This window comes from Elephantulus edwardii, unplaced genomic scaffold (genome assembly GCF_000299155.1).
Source record: "Elephantulus edwardii isolate Elephantulus edwardi_28Jun2011 unplaced genomic scaffold, EleEdw1.0 scaffold00052, whole genome shotgun sequence".
NCBI lineage: Eukaryota > Metazoa > Chordata > Mammalia > Macroscelidea > Macroscelididae > Elephantulus > Elephantulus edwardii.
This window is the reverse complement of record NW_006399802.1, coordinates 810,930-837,633: the sequence shown is the minus strand read 5'-3', so window position 1 is coordinate 837,633 and position 26,704 is coordinate 810,930. Positions and strand designations below refer to the sequence as shown.

General features: G+C 37.7%; 1 protein-coding gene across 1 annotated transcript in view; it reads right to left on the bottom strand.

Moving 5' to 3' along the window:
* The window catches only part of RECK (reversion-inducing-cysteine-rich protein with kazal motifs), a 69,537-nt gene that overhangs the window by 14,229 nt on the left and 28,604 nt on the right, over nt 1–26,704 (bottom strand). Inside the window, exons 7-14 of the mRNA XM_006886832.1 lie at nt 18,494–18,527; nt 15,467–15,664; nt 12,985–13,252; nt 11,252–11,431; nt 10,244–10,456; nt 7,126–7,262; nt 5,501–5,641; nt 1,811–1,999 (exon numbers count right to left, since the gene is read on the bottom strand). Coding sequence (XP_006886894.1) covers nt 1,811–1,999; nt 5,501–5,641; nt 7,126–7,262; nt 10,244–10,456; nt 11,252–11,431; nt 12,985–13,252; nt 15,467–15,664; nt 18,494–18,527 — 1,360 coding nt within the window. The remainder of the gene's footprint in view (nt 1–1,810; nt 2,000–5,500; nt 5,642–7,125; nt 7,263–10,243; nt 10,457–11,251; nt 11,432–12,984; nt 13,253–15,466; nt 15,665–18,493; nt 18,528–26,704) is intronic.

The following is a 26,704-nucleotide window of genomic DNA, read 5'->3' as shown; positions in this document are numbered from 1 at the left end:
CCATGGATATTCAGTACTTCTCTCCAACACGACAATTCAAAGGCATCAATTCTTCTTCTGTCATCCTTAATCACTATTTAGCTCTCAGATGCTTAGTAAGTGATTGAAAAGACCATGCCCTGAATCAGATGCACCTTACTTTTCAAAGTGACATCACTGATCTTCAGTATTCAAACATCAGCATAAAAGATCAGCCTGAGCCACTGTCTGTGTCAATTACCTCCATCCAGGACCCTACCCTGTCATGCTGTCCCAGGCCTCAGCTAGGGCCAGAAAAGAGTGCCCTTTGCTATGATATCTGTATGCCCGAGTGTCATTACGGTTTGCTCTTTAGAGGTATAGCATTTATCTGTCAGTCTGTTATATTGGGGGATTATTTGCATGTTGCTAAACAGGCTATGGAAATTTATAGAAGAAATGAATTTGTTTATTCTTAGCTATTTTCTGATTCAAGGTACCTTACCTCCACAAGTAAACTAAGAAACAAATACTTAACTTGCTCTATGGCAGAAGTTTGCAAGCTATTGTCTGCCAAAAGTATTCTTCTTTCCAATGAGATTTCACACAGAAAAGTAGACAAAGAAGGATACAAAAGCTAAACTACTCTAGTTGATGTGGCAGTATGTGAGTTGAGTTGTTAAGGCTATAAATAAGAGATGGTTAAGGAAGAAGTGGAGAATCAAGACTCTAAGACTCTTAGAGAAGGTGATCAAAGGGTGGCACTTGTTAATGTGCTTTGTTTCAACTCAATCAATGGTGTGGTTTCCAATATGAAGTTTGTTCTCTATGATATTAAATTCCAAGTTTGTGCATGTGTGTGATGGTGGAGGGAATGGGTGGGGTAAGGATGGAGAGGTGAGCAAGAGGTGGTCTAGGTTTTGAAGAGCATGGACACTGGAGTCAAACTGTTGTTAGGTGCTGTTGAGTATGACCCATAGTGACCCCCTGAACAACAGATCTGAACCCTGTCCTATCCCGTGCCATCCTCACACTTCCTGACACGTTCAATCCCACTGCAGCTGTCACTGTGTCAATTAACCTGGTTAAGGGTCTTCTTCTTTGTCGACCCTCTATTTTTCCAAGCATCATGTCCCTCTTCGAGGATTAGTCCCTCCTAGTAACATACCAAAAGTATGTCAGGTGAAGCCTCATTGTCTTTGGCTGTACCCCCTCCAAGACATATTTGTTTGTTCTTTTGGCAGTACTGAACCCCACTTATATCATTTATTTGCTGTAAGTCCCTTTAAGCATCATCTTGTCTGTGAAGCAGGATGCATAACTTAAAAACAAACAATAAACCCACACAACACGTCACACTCTTTTCTGTTGAGTCGGAATTGACTCATAATAGACCCATCACTGGGTTTCTGAGGCCGTGAATCATATGGAAGAAGGGTGCTCATCTTTTGCCCGCGAAATTGCTGGCAGATTTGAATGTCTACAGAAGTTCAGCAACTCCCTAAAGACAATCTATTCTGCCAGACCTCCAATGAGGATAATAGTACTTACTATCTAATGCTAAGTGGAAGATAAAATGAGATAATGTAGCAGAAACTTATCATAATGCTCATAACATGGTTAAAGTCCAAAAAGTTAACTTTTAGTCCATTAACTATTATAAGTTTGTAGTATCTTCTTAAGAGAGTCCCTTAGAAATCCTAGAATTATATAGTTTGAAAAATAATGTCCTGAAGTATTTGATTTGTAAACTTTACTCTTTGAGAAGAATCTATCCAATGTTCTTTGTAAAAAGTTAAGATGCCATCTAATATTAAAGCCAAAAATAAATAAGGAATGTTTCAACACTCACTTTTTCTTTTTCCTCCAACAATACAAGACTTCTGGAGGTCTATACAGTGCATCTCCATACAGTTTTCTAAAAGTCCACTTTGTCCACAGGAGCAAATTTTGTAACAACCAACTTCCCCTGCAGATGATGGCACTTGGATCAATGTTCCTTGACGGACAACGAAATCAGAAGCTTCCCCCAATTTGCAACCTGTACGAACAAAGATTAGCTGAGATAGGTGGCATTGCTTTATGGTATTAGATTTACTTTACAAAAATCTTATAGGTAACATGTGGCTATTAAAGATTATGTACCAGAGGGGAGCTCTGGTGGCCTAGTGGCAAGGAGCTGCAACTACAATCCCAGAGGTGAACGGTTCGAATCCACCAGATGCTCTGCTGGGTAAGGAGGGACAATCTCCTCCTGTACCAGACAGATCTGATTTGACGGTACACGCACACAAAAATAATTAAAAAAAAATAAAATAAAAAATAAAAATAAAGATTATGTGCCAGAACTTTTATCAACTTAGTAATATTGCCTTTACCCATTTGTCAAAAAATACATGCCTTAAAATAAAAATTCTATGGCCTGTGAGATAGTGATGATCGAGGACCTGTACCTCAAAACTAGCAATAGTCAAGCACAAAAATGCTGTAAGACAATGTTTACCTGTGCTTCACTGACTATGCAAAGGCTTTTGACTGTGTGGATCACAACAAACTATGCTTGACTCTTCGAATGGGAATCCCAGAACATTTGATTGTGCTTATGTGAAACCTATACTTGGACCAAGGGGCAGTCATCAGAACAGAGCAAGGAGACACTGCATGGTTAAAAATTGGGAAGGGGGTCTGCCAGGGATGTATTCTATCTCCATACCTTTTCAATGTGTATGCAGAACAGATCATCTGGGATGTTGGGCTGTATGAGGAGGAATGTGGCATCAGGATTGGTGGAAGAGTCATCAACAACCTGCGTTATGCAGATGATCCAACCCTGCTTGCTAAAACTGAGGAGAACCTGAAGCTCTTCCTATAGAAGGTCAAGGACTGCAGCCTTCAGTACGGATTGAAGCTCAATATCAAGAAAACAAAGATTCTCACGACTGGGCCAATTGGCAGCATCAGTATTCATGGTAAAGAAATTGAGATAGTTAACAGTGTTAGTTTGCTTGGCTCCATAGTCAACATTCTTGGTACCAGCAGCCAGGAAATCAGGAGACGAATTGCACTGGGAAAGTCAGCTGTCAGGGACCCTCTCAAGAGTACGGAAGAGCAACGACATCAGGCTAGAGACCAAGGTGTGCCTGATCCGGGCTATAATCTTTGCAATTGTGTGCTATGCATGGGAGAGATAGACAGTGATTAGGGATGATAGAAAGAGAATTGATGCCTTTGAGCTGTGGTGCTGGAGAAGTGTGTTGAATATAGCATGGACTGCTAGGAGAACAAACAAGTTCTTCCTGGATAGTTTAAAGTCAGGCTGCTCCTTGGTATCAAGGATTCTGAAGCTTCATTTGACATACTTTGGGCATATTGCAAGGAGGGACTGACCCGTGCTTGGAGAGGGACATCATGTTTGGGAGAGTGGAGGGACAGTGCAGGAGAGGAAGATCCTCAATAAGACGGATCAATTTAGTGATTGAGGTGGTGGGAGTAGGATTGTCAGAGACAATGAGGTTGGCACAGGGTAGAGCAGGATTTAAGGTTCTTGTACATAGGGTCGCTATGAGTCACAAGTGACTTGACAGCACACAACAACAACAACAACATCTTATTACAAATTGGAGTTTCTTTGTTGTTGTTATGTGCTGTGAGTCACCTGTGACTCATAGTGACCCTCTGTACAACAGATCTGAAGCTTGCCTTGTCCTGAGCCAGTCTTACTGATCCGACACAACTACCCCCATTGCCCTAGTTATTGTATCAATCCGTCTCATCCAGGGTCTTTCTCTCCTGCACTGTCCCTCTATCCTTTCAGGCACGATGTACTTCTCCAAGGAGCAGCCTCTCCTGGCTAAAATGACCAAAGTAAGACAGAGCTTTAAAATCCTAGCCTCTAAAGAGAAACTTTGTTTCATTCTCTCCAAAACAGACTTATATGTTTTCTTTGAGGTCTATGGTATGTTCAAAACTCTTCTCGAGCACCACAACTCAAAAACATCAATTCTTATTCTGTCCTCCGTAGTCATTATTTAGCTCTCTGATGCATTAAGTAATTGCAAAGACCATGGCCTGGATCAGGCGCATCCTAGTCTCTTCACAGACACTGTTGCTTCTCAGTACTCTGAAGAGGTCTCTGATACCAGATTTCACTAATGCAATTTGTCTTTTATTTCCTGACTGCTGGTGCCAAGAGTGTTGACTGTGGAGCCGAGCAAGCTGTAATTGTTAACAACCTCAATCTATTCTCCACTCAACACTGTGTTGCCAACTGACCCGGTGGTGAGTTTTGTACTTATAACAAAATAAGAAAATTCTAAATTGATTTCCATATTGAAAGAACATGATGTCATTACTTTAAACAAATATGTCTTGTTTTCTTTGCCAAAGAAAATACAGGCAAAATTAGAATGCAAAGATAAAATACTATCAGGAAATTCAAAACACTCAAAGGCAGTTCCAGTTTTAATAGGCTTATTATAACTCCATAGGTGATATGGTTAGGTAAAAAATATTATAGATGACCTGAGACAACATGTTTATTTAACTTTTTGCTCCTTTTTCTTTCAAAGATATTGAAAGATAATGATTTTCAACTGTGAAATGAATAAAAGAAAGTAAAAGATTACCCTTAAAGGACCCAGAGAGATACAGACTATCAAAAGTCTAAAAGAAAAATATTTTTCTGTCTTAAAGATTATCTGCATTTAAACACAATACCAATTTTCATGTAGGCATTTATCCATCTTACTGATGCTTAATGGTAAGAAGCTGTGCTGCAATCCTAAAGGTTTGAGGTCTGAATCCTCCAGCTGCTCTGCAGAAGAAGTATGGATAATCTCCTCCCATGTGATTTACTGCCTCTGAAAACCTGCTGGAGTCAGTTCTGACTCGAAGGCACACAATGACTGAGTTTATAATTTCTCCATCCACTAAAGGAGAAAAGCATAAGAAAACCCAAATGAACAGGGCATTTTCTCAAGCATTACTGTAAGGAAGAAAAAGACAAGACACTGATTCAATGTGCTCTTTTTCTTGCAGTCAGTAATCCTAAAACTCATTAAGAGAGTCAAACTATGAATTGATATTTTTAGTTTACAATCTAAATGACAACTGAAGATTATAGTTGTTGTTGTTGTTGATTGCTGTCGAGTCGAGTGCGACTCATAGCAACTCTATGAACAAAATGCCTTTCCATAACTGTCGTCATTTCACCAAGCTGAGTTTCCAGGGGCATGTGGTTTTTTATGCTTGTGGATGCTGGTCCGGATGGGCAAGTAAAGGGAAGTTTTTGGGGTTGTGCTTCTTTTAGGGGTTGTTTTTTATGTGTATTATTGCTCTTTTCCCCTCAAGAGTGGGTGTCCCTCAGATGATCACAGTTATCCTTTTTAAAAGCTTTTTTTCTGCTTTCCCAATAAGACATGTTTATACGGAAAAACCTCAAACATTGCAGAAATGATGGATAAAATGCGTTGTAGCCTCACTCCAAAGAGAAACATGCAGAACTATCTGCACTCATCCCATATCCACACACACTACCTCTTACCTTGAACACAAGAGTAAGGAAGGCAGGGATCTCCAAATGGGCATCCTTTTCTGTTGACCTCGCAGAGCTCACTAGCAGGGCAAGGATTTGGGTTACAGGGATGAGTTACCTCTTCTACAATGTTACCTAAAGTACTTGGCCCTGAGATGAAAAAAAAAATTAGTCCACCTAAAAAGTAACAGAGTTCTGTCAGTTTTCTGAATTACAGCCAGAGTAATTGGAGAGCTCATGAGCATAAAAGTGAGGTCTGGTTTTAGTAAGCTGTTCAAATAGCCAAATTCTTTGATCACTTTGCGTTTAGCATAAACAGGCATACCTTCATGTGTTTATTTACTGAGTACCTACTACACTGCCAGAAAAAGTTGAAGGCATTGGAGATGCAATGGTAAACAAGAAATAAGTCCTAGGTCATGGTGTTTACATTCAAGGAGAGAAGTAGCCTCATAAATTTTATTTAGAGTGGCAATAGATCAACCTTTTCCAGTATCCCTTACAAGTAGAGGCTAGAAGTAGCCAGAGAGATTAGAAGTTGTTTGTTCTCCCTATTTATTTTTTTATTGTCTAGACCTCTGATATGGTAGCTGGAACTCCAACAGCTATACTGTAATGATGAAGTAAACTTTATGACAAATATCAAATGTTAAGGATGGTAGAGAAAAAACAAAGAATCTGGCTTCCTGAGATCAATGGAGTCATCAGAGTAGCCTGGAATATTTACCCCTGGATTTTCTTTTATTTATATTTTGTTCTCTTACATGCAAGCAGACTAATCCTATTTGACTTAATTCCTACCAGGAAAAAGCAGTAGAAACTGAACTCAGTGACTTTCCAGCCAATTTATGGCATTAATGTCCTCTGGTGGTAGCTTAAGCCTAACTGGTATAATTTGAGGGCTCATGAGCTTAAGGTGTGGAAGTCCTCTAGTTTCTACCACACATAGTTACTTGCTTTGCTGCTAATAAGGAAGCTTAGATTCAACTTATTCTTGTAGCTCTTGGCAGGAGTATTTGGCAGAAAGCAGCAGCATGATAGGTTCAATTTTCATGTACCAACCCTGGCCATTATACCTTACTTGTTATTTGGAAGGTAAGTCAAGCTAATACCTGGATCAGTTCCACTAACATGCTGAGGACAAAAAGCTGAAGATTCTCTAGGGGGAAATTCCACTGGCTGGTCAAATAATAGCAAGGAGACAACAATGATGCAGAACTGGTTATATAAAAATATATTCACTGCTTAGAATTCCTTACTGACAATAATTTACTACCTCCCTCAACTGTTATAACACGAAACAAGTTTCGAATAGTTATTCTGTGTCCTTTCTTAGTCTTAAGATTTCTTAATAAAATTTTTTTTAAATAAAAATTTTTTTTAAAAATGTCTTAATCAAGAGCCAAGACAAAAGATTTAAAGTGAAAAGTAAAAGTTATAATCACGTACTATACATTTATGACATTGATGTCCTGAACTAAAAAGGCCAAGCAAATAAGTTAAGGGTCTTTGATTGCGACTGTATTAAACCATATGCTTGTAACGGATAGATGCTTATCCAAAATAAACATCATGGGCAGAGAGACAGAAGAAAGAAGTAATTGGAATCTTAAAAGAAAAGAAAATATACTTACTGAGATATGTATCCAAAGGTATACAATTTTCCAGGTCGTCTGTAGGTGATAAAAGCTCACAAATACTTTCAGCTGTGTGGTCTTCAGGAAATTTGTTTTGGTCTCCACATTTCCTGAGAATTTCTATACAATCCGATCTTGAAAAGAAAGATATACTGAAATTTAGGGTTTAAGGGACTTGCTCATGTTGTCTAGTCAATTCAGATTCTTATTTTTTTTTTTAAATTTTTTTATTATTTTTGTGTGAGTGTACCGTCAAATCAGATCTGACTGGTACAGGAGGAGATTGTTCCTCCTTCCCCGGCAGAGCATCTGGTGGATTCGAACCGTGTGCCTCTGGGATTGTAGTTGCAGCTCCTTACCACTAGGCCACCAGAGCTCCCCTTCAATTCTGATTCTGAAGCTTTCCAGAAGTGAATTTTCATATCTTAGAGATGTTTCACAATTGGTTTAGGAATACTACGCTGCATTGAAAAACAAGGAACACATGAAATATTATACAAAATGGGAAGACATTATGCTGAGTGAAATATCTCTGTCACAAAAGGACAAATACTGCATAGTGCCACTCTTATAAAAAGGGACTGATATTGGTTTTGGGTGGAGACTGAGAAAGATGGGGTAAGTTATGTATACTGCATTGAAACAGATGGAGAGAACTGTTGAAAAGGGATATATGACTAGGTATTATTGTCATGACAGGAGTCCAGAATGAAGGCTGCATACTGGAGTGGACTTGGGGGAAGGGATTGTATAACAATGAAAGAATTTTTCTTTTACTTTACAAAGAGAAGAGCGAACTGTGGGGGAGGGGTGGGTAGGGAGAAAAATGCAACAATGAATGAATGGAAATTCAAAGTCTCTGTAAACTTTCATTAAAATTAATAAAAAAAAAATTGCTGCTCAATGTTGAAAAAAAAAAAAAGAACAGGAGTAGTAATGGACTCCAGACTGAGTAATAAGCAATATATTTCACTTAAACTATTAAAGCATCTTATCTGAGGTCAAAGGCCTTTCTGTTATTACTGTCAAAGTGGCTTTCCAGCCATTTGAAAAAAAAATCTTTGCAAAATCACACATATGACTACCAGGACTCTATGCCGGCCTTTTTCTTTTTAAAAAACACTTTTTAGAAAAAAAATACTTTTTAGTTATCAACAAATGTTTAAGTCCTTACTAAGAACCTGACTGTCAACTACTTAAAATTTTACTCAGTCTTTAATAAGGATCTGAACCCTCATCTGTGTCTTTTGACCCATCACAATCTTCCATCAGGTTTTTGAGGCTTTAAGCACATAATGGATTCAAACTTCCAACCTTCTGTTTAGTAGCATGACAAGTAGTATCACTGCTATTGAGTCGATTCTGACTCATAGAAATGAACTAGCAGGTTTCCAAGGCTGTAATTCCTCTCAGGAGAATACTTATTTTTTTTTTTTTTTTTTATGAACTAGCTGGTGGATTTGAACTGCTGACTTTATCAGCAGCCTAATATGTTATGCTCTATGTCACTGGGGCTCCTTTCCATGCTAACAGAGTCTATAAATTTCTGCCCCCCACCGCCCCCGGCTTGCTACTTAACAGTTAGCTACCCTATAGAATCTCATACTCTAATCATCTCAGGTAAGAGGTCTGGACTTTAAGGTTGAAACAATCTACAGTTATCAAGAACCCAGCACCATTGAGGCATATACTGACGGTGTTAAAAAACAACCAAATCCGCTACCATTTAGTAGTTCTGACTCAAGAACTATACTCTATCATGTTTCCAAGGCTTTGTAAGTGGTTCCTGCCCACTTTTCTCCAATGGAGCTGCTTATGGACTTGAACCTAATCTTTAGGATTAGCGGCCCAACATGCAACACTCTGTGTTAACAGCTTAAAGCTGTATATGAAGTTGATTTTGGAAAAGCTTTCTAAGGAAAAAAGATCTTTGAAGAGAGGCTGACAGAATACTAGTAGTCTGTTGTTGAAGTTTCATCCCAGTCCCGGCTTTCCATCTTTACGTTCTAGATTTCCTAAATACACCACTCACAGATGCTTATTAGGAACAAGTGCTAATAATTATATTCATTAACTCCTCCATTTGCCAATTGCCTTTTCTATCTCTTTGAAAAATAAATTTAGTAACTGTATTGGGATGGCTTATGTAGGTTGCTTTTGGCAGGATTGTCATTTTCACTATATTGACTCTTCCTATGAACAGGGAACATATTTCCATTTACTTAGGTCTTTTATGGTTTCTTGAAGAACTGTTTAGCAGTCTTCTTTGTTAAGGTCTTTTGTATTTCTAGTTAGGTTTATTCCTAAGTATCTCAAATTATGGTTGGCTGTTGTAAATGGTATTGCTTTCTTATTTTCCTTTTCTGTGGGTTTTTTTTTGGTACTGTAATTCCTTCATTCATTCTATGGAATACTTATTGTGTATTAGAAGGAACACTGGTGGCACAAGAAATTAAGCATTTGACGGCTAACTGAAAGAGTGGAGATTTGAACCCACAAGCCACTCCCAGGAAGAAAGATGCAGCAGTCTTCCTGGATAAACATTTTCAGCCTTGGAAACCCTCTGCAGCACGTGCTATTATGCCTCAGGGGGTTACTATGTGATGGAGCCAACAGATGGCAATGGGTTTAGTTTTCATGGGTTACTGAGTGTCAGGGATATGACTTCCTGGAGAAAATAAGGAAAGGGGATACAACAATAGGAAAACAAGGTGTAAAAAACAGAAAAATCATCAAAGTGAGCAAGTCTAACAGAGAATGTAAGTATACAGACTGCAAAAACAAAACTGAGCTAAACATCTAAGTTACTCAATAAATGTTTTGTGAACTAAGTACCTATTAAGTACATATACAATTCTATAGGAATGATAAACTTCTATCAATTCAGAAATCTCAGAAGATCAGGAATAACTTGAATTTGGGAGGGGAAAGGAATGACAGGCAGGACACCGGGAAGTGGAAATGAAGGAAAGGGTATTTGAAGCAGGAGACAAAAAGTGCAAAGCATTTTGGCAAATAGGAATAACGGGTAAGAAGCAATGAGCAAAGAGAGGCTTTGGGTAGATCATAAAGGGTCTGAACCAAAACTAGAGTCATTCTGATGAAAGAAACTTACTTGCAAATAATACTGCCCCGGGATTTACTATGACACGGTTTAATCTGCAGTGAACAAGCTACTGCTTTCCACATTTCTGGCTGGCACTTTTTAATGTCAAGAACGGGAATGTTTATAAATGGCATCTTTATGCTTCCTTTCTCCCACAGCTTCATGTCATTCATTGCTCCTTGATCAGATTGAGCATTGCAACTCCTGAAAAGTTCTGTTGGTCTAAAGAGAAAAAAGGCCAGAAGGAATCAAAAGGCAATTCTTTTTTAAGAATGGATAAATCCTGACATATGAACACTTCAAGGAAATGTAATTGTCTTAAAAGAGAAAGCATATACAATCCATTGAAAGATACCAGCTTCGAATCATATGCAGACTCTATGTGATTCCTGGCCTAAAAATCCAACAGCATGGGGTTTTGTTTTTTTTTTTTCAAAACAAGTTTTGTGAGACAGTTTGGAACTTAAAAATGTTCTGGAGGGACACTTTCTCATTTACTTTCTTTTACAAAATAAATACCAGCTGTTCAGTCTGAAGGTTCTTAAAAACAAACTGAACACAGTGGATAATCAAATAGGTCACAATGATTTATTCTGCAATGATTTGTATCCACTGGTAGTAGAGTAGAAGGGAGAGAAGAATGGCAGGTTCTTAGGATTCTAGAAGCTCAAGTTATCTCTAGGTTAACAATGCTTCATCTCTAGGTGATATACTAGACAGATTACAGAATTTAAAGATGAAATCATAAAGGAATATTGTTCATGGGGCAGGGAGGAAAATGTGCAACAATGAATTAATGGAAATTCAAGTTCTCTATAAACTTTCATTAAAACCTCAATTAAAAAAAAGGTATTTGCAATGAATAAATAATTGAAAATACAGATTAAAAACAAACAAAAAAAAGAAATATTGTTCATTTAATCTAGCAGGAACAAAATTGGGGTAAATTGTTATTTTTTTAAATAAAATAATTAATGATAAAATATCTCTATTGCAGACACAATAACTTGCTCCTACCTGTTGTTGAAATTAGTACAGTAAGTAAGATTTCTACAGCCCAGCTGGCAAGGTTCCCGAACATCTGCTAAACAAGTCAACATGGATACTTCCACTGGATTGTATTCACAAAAGCGATCAAACTCTTGCCAACTCTGTGTATTGCCCCAGCTCATGCTATATAGTTTAGTGCACAGTTCCCTGAAAGAAAAGCACAAATGCAGACACAGAGATGAGCCAAATGAGTATCTGATTTGCATAAAACTTTAACTGTTAACTACACTTTGGAGTATAAATAAGGAAAAAAAGACAAAACAAAACCCTAAAAGACTAAGATAAATCTTCTAAAATTAAAGCCAGAATAACTCAACCTTTTCATGGAAAACAGTCTATTTTTGTCAGTCATCTCTTCTCCCTTTGCCATGGTTGCTAGACAGTTCAGTGCTAAATGTAAATGTTCAAACAGAGGATTTACATATCCTTTGTTCTTGATCAAATTATTTCCTCAAATCTCTCTTTTACCTGCATTAAAGTAAATCAGAAGGCCTTAGACCCAATATCTTCCTCACCTTTGTCTCAAACCCCAACACATAAAACTTTTTTGTAGTTAATGTATAAAAACACTGAATCAGTATATACTTGGTGAATGAAAGAATGAAATAAAATTCTCAATCTTTTTAACTCTAAACCGACATGATGCAATACAATATATATTTGCTAGGTTTAAAAATCACTAATAAAAATGCTATTTTCCATTGTGTGAATGTACCATAATTTCTAAGCAACAATGAAAAATGATGAAGAATTTGAGGACAGTATAACATGGATGCATCTAGAGAACATTATGCTGAGTGAAAGTAAGTAAGTAAGTAAGTAAAAAACCAGCAAATATTGTATAGAACTATTATTATAAAGTGGGAGCATGGGCAGTTTCCTCCTGTATGATTTACTGCCTCTAAAAACCTGCTGGAGGGTCAGCTGTGAGTCAGTTACAACTTGATGGCACAAAACAACAACTACTATTTATTACAAGCTGGTGGCCTAGTGGTAAGAAACTGCACTGCAATCCTGAAAGCATGCAGTTCGAATCTCCCAATTTCCCCACAGAAGAAAGATGGGCATTGGCATCCTGTATGTTTGTAAATCCAAAGTCTGTAAATTTTCATTGAAATTAATAATAAATTAAAAAAAAAAAGCTAATGAGGCGAGCTCTGGCAAGAAGCTGCACTGCAATCCCAGAGGTGCGCGGTTTGAATCCACCAGATGCTCTGCTGGAGAAGAAGGGACCATCTCCTCCTGTATCAGTAAGATCTGATTTGACAGTACACACACAAAAACAGTAATACAAATTTTTTTTAAAAAGAGCTAATGAAAGGTTTACACATAAATAAAATAATTCTTGGATAGTTACCAGGGATGGTTAGAAAGGAAAGGTAAAAACCAGTAAATCGTTAACAGATACATGTTAAAATGGGTGAAAGGAAAGGCAATATGTAACAAGGGAATGATACATACAATGTCACTGAAGAATGGGACAACACAGAGAAGCACAGAAGGATTAATGGAATTTAGAATTATAGTGAGAAAGTGGAAAGAGTGATTTCATTGTGGGTATAGAAATTTATGTTGTGGACTAAAATATGTATGAATGGTTGAATAAAAAATTAATATGCTTTGTTAACTTTCATTCAAACTACAGTAAGAGGAAAATGCCATTTTCAACCATTTTTAACAAAGGAAAATAAGATACTGACCTACAGGTTGAAGTGTTTGCTTTAGAACAACAATGTAACTTAGCCCCATCAAGGCCTGTGGAGGGAGGAGGGTGTGCAGTGACTCCAGGGTGATGAGATAGTGAGCCTTGAAGAAAACAGTGCCAAAGTGGATCTTGAGGCAAGGGCTGCTTCTTACAGCCCTCAATGAGGCCATCAACAATCTCCATTTCTGTTTTCTTAGACATCAAAATTCTCTTGCAGGCATTTTGGCAAGAATGATCTTCAGCTCTATCACAGCAATACAAACCTACAGATTAAAAACATACATGGGTATGTTTAACTAGCTGGGTTTATATTATGTACTACTAAGAGGAAAAAAATACGTTCAGAACCTTTGCTACTGAGTCATGGAGTCAGTATCTGCAGTGTATATGGCCTACAGAATTCTCTCGTCATTATTTTGTAGTGTAGTGCACAGGTGAGGAGCTAGAGCAGGACCTGGTATTTACTACTACACTTTGTCATCATCCCCAATCATGGGATCTCTAGCACATTACTGCATGAATTCCAGGACCTCCTATACCAACAAAGCCCTTATAGATGAGGTTATTTTATATAACTGGAAAAGGTATTGTTATGTGCCATCGAATTGCCTGTGACTCATAGCGACCCTATATACAACAGCTCTGAATCCAGCTCTATCCTGTGCCAATCTCACTGTCTCTGACACACTTACCTCATCATTCCAGACACTGAATCAACGGGCTCTTCATCTCCTGTGCTGTCCTTTCTCCCTCCCAAGCATGACATCCCTCTCCAAGGACTGGTCCCTCCTTGCAACATGTCCAAAGTATGTCAGAGGAAGCTTCAGAATCTTTGCCTCCAGGGAGCAGCCTGGTCTCATCCTCTCCAGGACAAACTTGTTTGTTTTCCTAGCAGTCCATGGTATAGTCAACATTCTTCTCCAACACCACAGCTCAAAGGCATAAATTCTCCTTCTATCATTCTTCATTCTATCATCTAGTCATTATCCAGCTCTCTGATGCATAGCAAGTTATTGCAAAGACTATGACCTGTATCAGGTTCACCTTAGTTTCCAGACTGACACTGTTGCTCTTTAGGACTTTGGAAAGGTCTCTGACAGCAGACTTTTCTAATGCAATACATCTATAAATTTCCTGGCTGCAGGTGCCAAGAGTGTTGATCAAAATAAACTTATTTCCTTGATACAAATAACAGTGTAAAAGGAATTACATTCTCAGTATGAGAATGATGACTAATTTCTATAGCAACTCCCCCAAGCTTCATATTTCATCATGCTAGGGCAGAGTAAAGCTTTCTTAAGTCTGGGTAAGTTAATTAACCAAACACAACTGTTATTACAGTGAAACTTTGTGAAAGCCAGAACTTGGTGGGATTGCCATGTTTTTTCAGGTCTTGTAAGTTATATGCCTTTGACAGGGTAGTTTTCATACACTTCTATCATTGAACTTGACAGCAGCCAAGTTCTTTTGAATTTTTCTATTAGTGAAAAATTCTTGAGCTTTCCTTATCTGACAGAGTTCTTCCTCACACAGGTTCCATATTTTGCAGGTTTTACTGTTTATAATACAATTTCATACCCTCCTAGGATAATAGCTTATTTCTGCCTTTTGTTTTCTACAAGGAATCATCAAAGAATACCTTTAACCAAAATTCAGAATTCAGAAGAGTTTAAAACCATTTTCTTGAGTTCTTTTGATTTTATTTTTCCAATTGAGAAATAAATTGTACTCTCCATTGAGCATTTAACAATAATAAAAAATTACCAGAAGGAGCTAGACTAGTAAAAAGGGCGCCCCTTTTACACCAGAATGTTTAAAGGCTATTATCCAAATTGTTTGCACAAAAAAGAGCAATATATAGTCATTTCAGTAAGACTCTTTAAATTAAAAAATATTTAGGATGCCCAGTCTGGCTCCTATAGTTCTCAAGTTAGGTCATCTTTATATGATGAAAATAAACTGCAGGACCCACCCAAAGGTTAGACTGAAGAGCCCCATATGGTCCATCCACATGGTCTGGATGAGCCCTGATCAAAGAGGATATTGGGCTTTTTTTGGTTTATAGGATTCTCATTTTTATATTTTTATAATAAATTTTATAAATTCTTCAAAGGCTTATTCTATTTTTATAAGCTGGATGCATATCTGGAATACAATTTTGTAAGCTTTCTTGCAGGATAATGGAAATTCCAAACCAAATATGATTACTTAAATTTTAATGGTTAGTTTTCTAATTTCCCCTCTAAAAACTCTGTACCAATCAAATCTTCCTGCCCCAGTACAGAGAGTGCTCATTTCTACACCTTCAACAACTCCAGGTTTTCTTGGCATCTATTAGCTGTGACAGTGATGTCCAATCTACCAAATCTAAACACCAAAGAAAGACTATTTGCCCATTGACTCAGATGACACATACCTACAAGAACTGACCTCCTCACCAAAGATGGAAATGGGATAGATACCTCTCTTTTACTTACTATCTGTTGGGTTCTTCATTGGATAAGATTGAGTGTAATTGTTCACACAGTGTATTAACTGTGGACTAATAGCGGCACAGTAATTTTCCACAGCTTTGATTTGCGATGGGCCAGGCGAAGAGTCTGTTCGAAAAATAGCTTGACAGTATTCTCGGCAGTTTGTGTGATGACCTGCATAACTGCAACACACCGAGCCCACTGCGGGAGGAAAAATAGATGACACTGAAATGGAAACAGTGACCTGTCAACATTAAATCATCATAATAATGATGGAACAGTATGTGTCTTTCTGAATTTGAGAAATAAGACCATACCAATGAAAACAAACACTTATGATCAATCAGCATTACTGCAAGGGATAGCAGTGGGGGCATCTGGGTGCTCACTGATGTGAGAAGGTCATTATTTGTCTATTTGTCGTCTAGAGTTTAGTGGTTCTCAAACATGAGCAGTACCACCTTCCTAGGACAATTCAGATTCACAAGGATGTATTTCTTGTCCTCAAAACTTGAGCACTACTGATGATATTTTGTGTATGGACATTAAGGACTGTTAAAAGTCCTGCCATGCACGCAACAATCATAAACAACCAAAACTGCCTACCCAAACGCCAACAGTTTCCATGTTGGGAACTAGTGAACTAAGTTTCTTTATACATAAGATTTGTGGGAATTTATTTTTTAAAGTATCCCATTTGGAGAACAGGATCTGTAAAAATTAGATAGCATAGTTTCATTTATTTGATGATTACATTACTGTACCATTTAAAAAATGGTATTTTAGGGTAGCTCTGGTGGCAAAGCCCATAGGAGTTATGCTACTAATCCAAAGACAGTGCCTCTTTGGTGGTTAGAATCCACCAACTGCTCTTCCAGAGAAAGGACAATCTCCTCCTTGTGATTTACAGCCTCAAAAACCCGCTGAAAGCTCAGCTATGAGTCTGATTCAGCAGTGATGGGCTTGAGTTGGTTGATTAGGGGAGGGAAGGGGGAGGTGGGTTGTGGTTAACAGATTATATTGTGGTAAAAAGATGTATTTTATTCAGTTACTCATACATGTTTCATTTCATAATAATCACCATTATAAATAATAGCATGCATATCTTGAAGCAAAATCTCCAAAGTTTGTATACAAATTCTCTATTGTTTAAACACTTCCAAGGACATACTTAAGACAATTTTTACCTCACAATTTATATGACCAGCTTCAATATGGAAAAGTAAAACCCACATATAAATAGGGTCTGGATATATGCACTTAAAAAAGTTAATGAAGGCAGTTTAAGGAATCTGGGGAGAGTTGTTGGATACGTGGGTAGAGAAGGAAGATGTAGGATTTGTAATGGAGAAGAGCAAGAGATCTTTAAAAGAGAGGTTGAGATGAATGCCAGTGAAGTATAACGTAAAGACTGTAGCAAACGTCTGATTACCTCTATGTTTACCACAACTAGGGGGGGAAAATGAGGGGCTGAAGGTAGAGGTGTGGCAAGAAGAGGCTTAGAAGAAGTCAGGTTGGAAGTTCTTGATAATTATTAGAGACAAATAGGGAAGGAACAGAATCAGGTGACTGCTAGAAATAAGAATGAAAATAATCATATACAAGTGAACCAAATTAAGATTGAACTGGGTCAGGGAACTTGCACACCTATTTTGCTACTTAAGATTCTGGCTTGTAGGGAGCTCTGATGGCCTAGTGGCAAGAAGCTGCACTGCAATCCCAGAGGTGTGAGGTTCCAATCCACCAGATGCTCTGCTGGAGGAGGGACAATCTCCTCCTGTACCAGTCAGATCTGATTTGACGGTACACATACACAAAATAATAAAAATAAAATAAAAATTAAAAAAAAAAGATTCTGGCTTATGATTACTACCAAACTTTCTATATTCATTGCTGAAGAGATCATTTTCATGACAAAGAACAATTATCCATGGCGATGTTTAAACTGACATTCAGTAATATTAACCTGGGGGTAGGGAGGCTAAGGACAGAAAAGACAAGTAAGAATATGACAAGGTTGCCTATCTTTTGGCTCCACCATTAAGCTGGCTTCTTTGCCAGTATGGGAGGATATCAGATAAGATTTCAGAGACCATCTGGGAAATCTTGAATAAAGTCCAAGTTAAGAAAGGTAGAAGTATAAAGATAATGTTCTTATTATCCTTTGATACCCTATATTGCCAGCTAATCTAAACAACTCTTTTCCTCACATCTGTTTCCTTATCACTAACTGCTCTCACTATTGTCTTTACCTGGGATGCCCTTCCTCCGTTCAACATTGTTCACATTTTGTCTATGTAAGCTATTAACTCTAGGAAGGCACTGTTAAGTACCCCTTAAGGAAGTGATTTCTTCTTTCTCTAAACTCTTACAGCACTTTATCAGTGATATTCCCTCCTTTTCTATCATGTACTATGTGCTAAAGTCCTTCTGTATAGATGTGTCCCTTCCCCCCACATATATCTGTGTCTGCTGCATATAAAGCAAGCTCAGCACTCAATAAATGCTCCTGAATGAACTGAGAGGCAGCCCTCAGCAAGTCTTTATATAATGTGGACGAGCTTATTTGAAAATTATTTTAAGTGGGGTAAGTACTTCCTCAAGTATTTCTGACTCAGTATCATTCCTCCAGCCATCTACCTCGGGTACTAATCAGGCAGGTCATGGGAATTGTTATACTAGTGGCCGAATGGGTAAGGCTCCATGTTACCAATCCCAAAACATGCAGTTTGAATCTACCAGTTGCTCTGTGGGAAAAAGATGGGTAACCTCCTCCTGTGAGATTTACAGCCTCTCAAAACCCACACGAGAGTCAGCTATGAGTCAGTTCTGATTCAACAGCAATGAGTGGAAAATGACTTAAATACCCCTGAAAAAAGAGCCTATTAAAATCTTCTTGTGCGCATTCACTCAGATGATTTACTAACAGTGCTGTAATGGCAGGATCCGGGCAGTATTCATGAAAGATAACTCATGTTCTGGAAGTGGTTTTACTTTAATTGCTTGAATAACTCTCAACAATATACTTACTTTCATTTCTGTTAATGCAACTGTAAAGAGCATTCTGTAAATTAAAGAAAAACAAACAGACAGACATTAACAATGAGACAGAATTTCTAATTTTAATCCACTTTAATGGTTATGTGGAAATCAGGGTATTAAACTACTTATTATTTTCCAGATCCAAAATTTAAAATGAAGCTGTGAAAGGGTATTATAGTGATAAGGTAAGACATTTCCTATCACTGTATTTGGGAAATCAGGATTATCATCTTAAATTACGAACTATATTTGAGCAAATTAACTTTATGCAAAAACTGTGTGTGTGTGTGTGTGTGTGTGTGTGTGTGTGTGTGTGTAGGAGAAAGCCTGCAATGTATTACTCTTGATTATTTATTACACACAATACTAGAAACCTTCCAGAAAAGATTCTAATCAAGGACATTAGGGGAATATACATTTCATATAGGCAACTGCATTTTACAGTTGAAAAGACCTTAGAGATGATTTGGGAGCATCTCAAAGACAGCCACACACTGGAATCACTTGGGGATCTTAAATACAGCTTTCCATGCCTTACCCTGGATCACAGAATCAGATTCTGGGGTGGGATCTAGAAATCAGAATTCCAAATTTCAAAGACAGTTCAATGTAACCAGTCTAGGATCAGAGTTTGAAAACCATTTTACAAATGACAAAACCCCAGTTTGCTCAGTAGAAGAAAGAGACCTGTCAAGTCACAAAGCACATCAAAGGGAGTCTGAAACTAGAATCTGTTTCCAGAATTCTTAGACAACTGTTCATGAAAAAATTACACTGACTTTAGTTCAATCATTATAAGGAAAATATATAAAAAATAAGAAATAAAATAAAACAGATACAAATAAACAAAATTTCTTGTACAAAGCTATTTGGATATTCATAGTTTCTGTGATGAATATTACTAAAAATTAGAAGGTCACGAATTCTTAAAAGACATAATATGGGCCTAAATAAAAGGTAGATGGCTACCAAGCACAACCTTATTGCTGAACAGAGTGGATTCTGGTGTTTAACTGTAAGTAAATCACAAGTAGGCTATGTGACCCAGGCTTGTGAAAGGACCAGCTTCAAGGAGCCATTTATAAAGTTTGATGACACTGTACTACATTATTTATTTTCTCTACCAAAAAAAATATGCCATTGTAGGAATGATTTACACTTGATTTATCCATTTAGAGACAAAAAAGAAATAGAACAAAACAGAAACATCTGAGTTTTATAGCCAAGGGCTAATGAATTCAACCTGTATGAATTCTTTCTGCTAGACATCTCAATAAGCAATAGAAGAAAGGGTTTCTTGCCCGAGGAACAGACACAGCCTCAGGGAGACCTCATTCTTCCCCCAGCCTGTGGTTTGGCTGACTTAACTACTGCCTTTCCCTGAATCATCTCACTGAGTGGAAAAAGTGAAATATTCTTATTCTTTATATTTCTTTTCATCCATGTTTCCCTTTTTCTAGTGTGATTTTTTCACCCACCTATTATAGACAGGTCCCTATTTGGTCTCTGGAATACCTACAAGATTATCTAAATCACTATTAAATATCAATCTGCCAAGAAAAGAAAAATATCAATCTGCTACCAATTTCTAAACCCCTTTGGCTTAGTATATAAAATCGTCACTGCTCTTTTTCTAATAAGCTGGTTGTTGCTTTTGGTTTTGCCTATTTTCATCTTGTACCAAAGAAATATGTTGGTAGGTATAAGAAGTTATACTTTGTTATGCTGGTATTTGGCTTTATATCAGTTACTATAAAGTTTCTAGAATGGTAGGGGTTTTTTTTGTTGTTGTTTTTTGGTTTGTTTTGTTTTTTTAGAATGGTAGTTTTTAACCAGGAGTGGCTTAAGAGGGAGCATTTTATTGGGGAGAGGAAGGTTATTACTGGCATTTAGACAGAGGGCAGGGATGGTACTGAACATTCTATGATACACAGAATAAATCCTCACACAAAAAGAATTCTTTGTTCCCAATATTAATAGTGTAAAGGTTGAGAAACACTACTCTACTGACTTACACGTTTGCTTAAGCTGGATTCAGGCAAATTAACAGAAACAGACCTACTTTCAAAGAGGTACTCAAGACACAAAAACAGAAACAGCAGGATCAACTAATCCAATTTCCTTATTCGACACAAACTAGAGATCAATGTTTAAAAAGAGGAAATATTTATTGACCTGTTTTCACTCACAAACAAAAGGTAGTCAAATTATTTTCTACAGACCAAATCTTGCCTGCAGTTTGTTTCTATAAATAAAATTTTATTGAAACACATCCACATTCATTTGTTTATATATGGTGTTATGACTACTTTCACTAGGAATGCCAGAAATGATAAACTGGAGAGGAGCGATGCCCCAGTCATCGTCAAAACAGAATGTTTAAAAATCTATCCTGAAGTACAGAGCTGCCAGTGAGAAAACCAAAAAGAAAGAAAACACTTAACATTTCTTAAGTGAAAGAACCAAAGTAGTAGTTCCCAGCTCCAGTTGCAATACTGAAGGGTTTAGTGGGTAAAACAAGTACTCCTCCACCAGATGCTCTGTTGGAGAAGGAGGAGCAATCTCCTCCTGTACCAGTTGGATCTGATTTGATGGTACACACAAACAAAATAATAAAATAAAATAAAAAAAAAAGGAAAGAAAGGAAACAACACCACACAAGTCCTCCTTGTAGGGCAATGGTTAAGCACTCAGATACAAATGGAAAAGTTGGCAATCTGAACCTGTCAGCTACTTCAAGCAAGAAAGATGTGTCAATTGGCCTCTTCCAAGAAAACCCTAAGGGGCAGTATCACTACAGGTAAAACAGTGAATACAGTAAGCTTTGAAACAAGATGCAAAGAATACCAAGTCTCTATACTAAAAAGAACTAGTTAACATTCAGCCATTTTAGGAGGTGGAACATGATCAACTGATGATTCCGAAGGAAGTCCAAGTTGCGCTGAAGGCGCATGGTGAAAGATTAATGGTCCAGGAAGTGACACAATAGCAGTTGTGATGTTTCAACAAATGATGCAATGGTAGAAGCACTCATATGTCTATGCCAAGAAGTATGGATGATAGTTACCTGGACAACCAACTGGAAGGAATCTAAAATTGGGACCAGTCCAAAAAAGAGAGAATGCAACAGAATGCAGACATTATCAAAGAATATCACTAATACTACATGCAAGTAAAATTGTAAAAATGATTTAAAATTAGTTTCAGCTCTACATAGACCAGGAATTGCCAGACACTCAATCCTAACTCAGAAGAGGATGTAAAATGAGGTATGTAAACATGCTTATGTTGGCTGGATCTTGGCTGAAAGTAGAGAATACCAGAAAGATCTTTACCTGTGTTTTGTTGACTATGTAAAGGCATTAGATTATGTAGATAATAACACATTATAGATAACTTTGCAAATAATGGGAATTCCAGAACACTTAACTATACTCATGTTGAACTTGTACATAGACCAAGAAGAGGTTGCTCAAACAGAACAAATGGATATTGTATGGTTTAAAATCAGAAAAGGTGTGCATCGGGATTGTATTCTTTCATCATTCTTACTTCATCAGTGAGCTGAGCAAATAATTTGAGGAATTCAACTAAATAAAGAAGAATATGACTACGGGATTGGAAGAAGACATATTAACAACATGTGAAAACCCTTCTTGCCGAAAGTAAAGAGGATCTAAACTCTTATTGAACTATTAATTATTTTACTAATTTAATTAACATAAAAACCTACTAATTGTTTTACTAATTAAAATAAAGAACACAAAATCCTCATAAGTGGACCAATATACAACATCACAATGAATGAAAAAACTGATGTTGTCAAGGACTTGATAATTGGTCCCACAGTTAACACACATGGAAGCAGTAGTCAAGAGATCAAATGACACAATGCATTGGACAAAGAACAATGTTAAAAAGCTAAGACATCATTTTAAGGACTCATATGTGCCTAATCCAGTAACTTATTTTTTCCAATTGCTTAATGCAAAGCTAATTATTTGAGAAGCTGGACAGCATGCTCCTTAGAAGTAAGGATAATGAAACCTCCATGAAGAAGAGTGTGGCATCACAATTGGAGGAAGAGTCATCAATAACTTTTTTTAAAATCTTTTTCTTTTTCATCAATAACTTTTGTTAATCAAATGATACAAGCTTGCTTGCTCAAAGTGAGGACGACCTGAAACAGTTGTTGTTTCAAAGATCAAAGACTGAAGGCTTCTATATGGATTGTATTTTCAGGTCAAGGAAAAAAGCCTGCCTTGGATCAATAGGCAAGATCATGACAGACAGAACGGTTGATGACTTTCATCTTATTCAGATCTACAATCAATACACTTGGTATCAACAGTCGGGAGACCAGGAGATGTACTGCACTTTGAAAATCTGTAGTTAGGGACTGCCTCAAATTATTGAGGAACAATTATGTCAGTTTGAGGACTAAAGTGTTTCTGATTCAGGTCATGGTCTTTTCAGCCACTTGCTGTGCATCTGAGAGCTGGATATTGTAGAAGGATGTCAGAAGAATTATTGATGTCTTTGGAGTAAAGTACTGAATATCCTATGGACTACCCAAAGAACAAACAGGTATGTCTTAGATAAGATGCACCCAGAGGCACATATGATATAGCTTCACCTTGCATACTTTGGGCATGTTGCTAGGAGAGGCTATTCCTTGGAGAGGGACATCTTGCTTATATGAGAAGGCTCAGATCTGCTGTTCACAGTGTCACTATGAGTTGTACCCAACTCAACAGCATGTAACAACAATATGCATGTGAAATCTGGATAGTGAGTTAGAAAGACCAAAGAAGAATTGAGCCCTTTGAATTATACTGAACAGACTACATACAACCAGAAGAAGGAAAAAATCTGTCTTAGAAGTATAGCCAGAATGTTTCTTAGAAATGTGAATGGTGAGACTTTGTCTCACAACTTCATGCATGTTATTAAGAGGATGACAGAAGAATCTGTGTCTTTGAGTTGTGGTGTTGTGGCTGAATGTCCCACGGATTGTCAAAAGAACAAACATGTATGGGAGAAGGTACAACCAGCATGTTCTTTAGAAGCAAGGACAGTGAAACTTTGTCTCACATACTTTGGGTATATGAAGGGGCCAATCTTTGGAAAAGTACATAATACTGGAAAGGTGAAGGCTCTGTGAAGCGGGGAAGGCCCTCAATGAGACTGTTTGACACAGTAACTGTAAACAATAGGCTCAAGTGTTGAAGAGATGATGGTGGTAGCCCAGAATAGGGCAGGGATCAGATCCATCATTCACAGGGTTGCTATGAATTTTAGTTGACTTGAAGGCATCTGACAACAGCAGCTATGTTTGGTAGAGGGTCATAAAAAAACAGAAAGATCCAAATAAGATGGACTGTCAAAGTGGTTACAACAGTGGGCTCTCACACAGAAATCATTATGAGGACAGCACAGAGTCAGGCAATGTTTCACTATGTTATATGTAGGATTGATAACTTGGAATTGACTCAGTGCCACCGAATAATAATACAATGATATTTTGATCCTACAATGGAAAAGTTGAATAAATAGATCATATGACCTGAAAAGGGAGCTCTGGTGGCATAGTCCATCAGGAGTTGTGCTACTAATCCAAAGACAGTCCCTCTTATTTGAATCAAACAGCAGCTCCATGGGAGAAAGATGGGAACTTCTCTCCTGTTTAATTTACAACTTCCAAAGTTAGAGGGTCTGCTATGAATTGGTATCGACTCAATGGCAGCAAGAGATAGACATATGCACACCCAAGTTTATTGCAATAGCAAAGAGCTGGTAACAACCCAAGTGCCCATCAACAAACGAATGGATAGAGAAGCTGTGGTATATTCACACAATGGAATACTACGCTGCACTGAAAAACAAAGAACTCATGAAATATTATGCAAAATGGATGACCCAGGAGAACATATGCTGAGTGAAATATCTCAGTCACAAAATACTGCACAATGCCACTGTTGTAAAATAGGACTGACATCAGGGTTGAGGGAAGACAGAAAAGGAGGGGAGGAATGATGTATATTGCATTGAAACAGATGAAGGAGAGAACTGTTTAAAAGGGAAATATGAATGGGTATTCTTGTCATTACAGAAGTTCAGAGTGAAGGCTGCATAGTGGAGTGGACTTGGGGGGAAGGACTGCATAACAATGAAAGTGTTTTTTCTTTTTCTTTTCCAGGAGAAGAGTGAACTGGGGTGGGGGGGGCAGGGAGAAAAGTGCAACAGTGAATGACTGGAGACCCTAAGTCTGTAAACTTTCATTAAATTTAATAAATTTTTTTAAAAAAAGAGATAGATATAGAGGTAGATATGGCCCAAAACCCTAAACTTTATATCTGCCTCTTAACAGAAAGTTTTTCACTCCCTGACACATAAGGAGAAGGCTACAGCTCTCTCCCTTAACATCACTTCTAGAGTTCAGAAGTGTCCCCCAGTAGTTCTCTTAACCCATGGGTAAGTTAGTTTACCTCAGTTCCATGTATATTCCATCTTCCTCAGCATCTAGCTCATGGATATTCCCATGGAGGTGGCAGGGCTTTAAAGAAGTGGAAATGTGTGCAAGTGTATGTTCAGGCTTCTGCTTCAAGCATGTATTCCTCACTTACCAACACTCATGTTCTAATTTCTAATTTGTCACAACAGTCAAACAAACAAACTATCCAACAAATTTGCCATTAACAACATATATCGCAAGGTGTTAGATGAGAGTAAGGGAACTCTGATGTTGGCATTCATACAGAGCAGTAATGCTAAACCAAAAGCTGTTCCTCACTGGTAGTTTGAATCCACCATCCACTCAGTAGGAGAAAGATCTGCCCAAGCTAAGGAGGACAAGCCATGAGTTGGTTCTAAAGTGACAGCAAGAAGAGAAAGAGGTGTGAGAGTAACACTGGTTGTACCGATTAAGGCTATGTGTCAGCTCAGCTGGGCCATGATTTTTCATGGCTTGTTAGTTACATAATTATGTAATTGGGCAGTTATGTAATGATTTAGCTAAGATTATTCTGGAGAAGTTCCCAGATGATCTTCCATCTGACTACAGACTCATGAATGAAACCAGTGGCATCAGGAAAGACTGGTTCAGAGCTCTAAGAAGTAATAAATCATTACTGCTTTGGGAGATTTCCTATACAATTGATACAGCATTTAGTAATTAACAAATTAGGAAATGATGCATTCTCCACTCATTCATAAAAAGCCTAACGCACAGACTTTTTTTATAGGGGTTTTATGTAAAGCTTCTATTTACTCTGAAACAAAGGAGAGCAAAGAATGCAAGAAAATGAAATTTGTACTTTGGAGTATGCGCGCACGTGTGTGTGTGTGAAAGAACAGAACGGAGGAAAGACAAGGTAGCAAAGGTAACAATCTAGCTTTGCCAATTTGGATTGCAGATGGGGCATTAAAAGTACACATGTACAGTTGTGAGCCTAGAGCTCAGAAGAAGAGGTTAGGGGAAAAAAGACTCCGTAATAATTTTATGGCAATGAGTAGCGAACATTGCATGGACTGTCAAAAGAACAAACAAGTCTGACTTGGAGGAAATGTAAGCAGAGTGCTCCTCAGAGGCAAAGATGGTGAAACTTCTCACATACTTCGGGCATGTTGTTAGGAGGGGCCATTGGGAAAAGACATCAAGCTGGGAAAGGTCAGTGGAAGAGAGGAAGACTCAATAATACCGACTGACACAGTGATTAATTACAACAGTGGGTTTGAGTATGTCAGAGACTGTGAAATGGCACAGGTAGGGCAAAGTTCTGATCTATTATTCACAGAGCCATACATTGTAAGTTGTAGAAAACTGGATGGCACCTAACAAGAAGGAAAAAATAAGATTCTGGACTAGTCTTTACCTAGGGACAACTAAAGCTATGGGAGTACATTAAATTGTCTAGGGAGAAGAATGCCATCTGATCAGATTTATCTTTTGAGATGATCACTCAAGCAACTTCTGAGCAGAATGGACTGGAGAAGAAATATACTAACAGCCAAGAAACGAAACAGTAATTACTCCCCTTCCCAAAGTACAACAGAAAATACAGTAAAAAATAGCATGGAAGTGGAACATAATCAAGATTTTTATGATGTCTTAAGCCAGTACTGCAGGACCTTTTAGGTTTCGCTCTTCTTGGAGCTCATCAGCTGCAGGTAACGGCTCAAATCTCTTCTAATGCCATT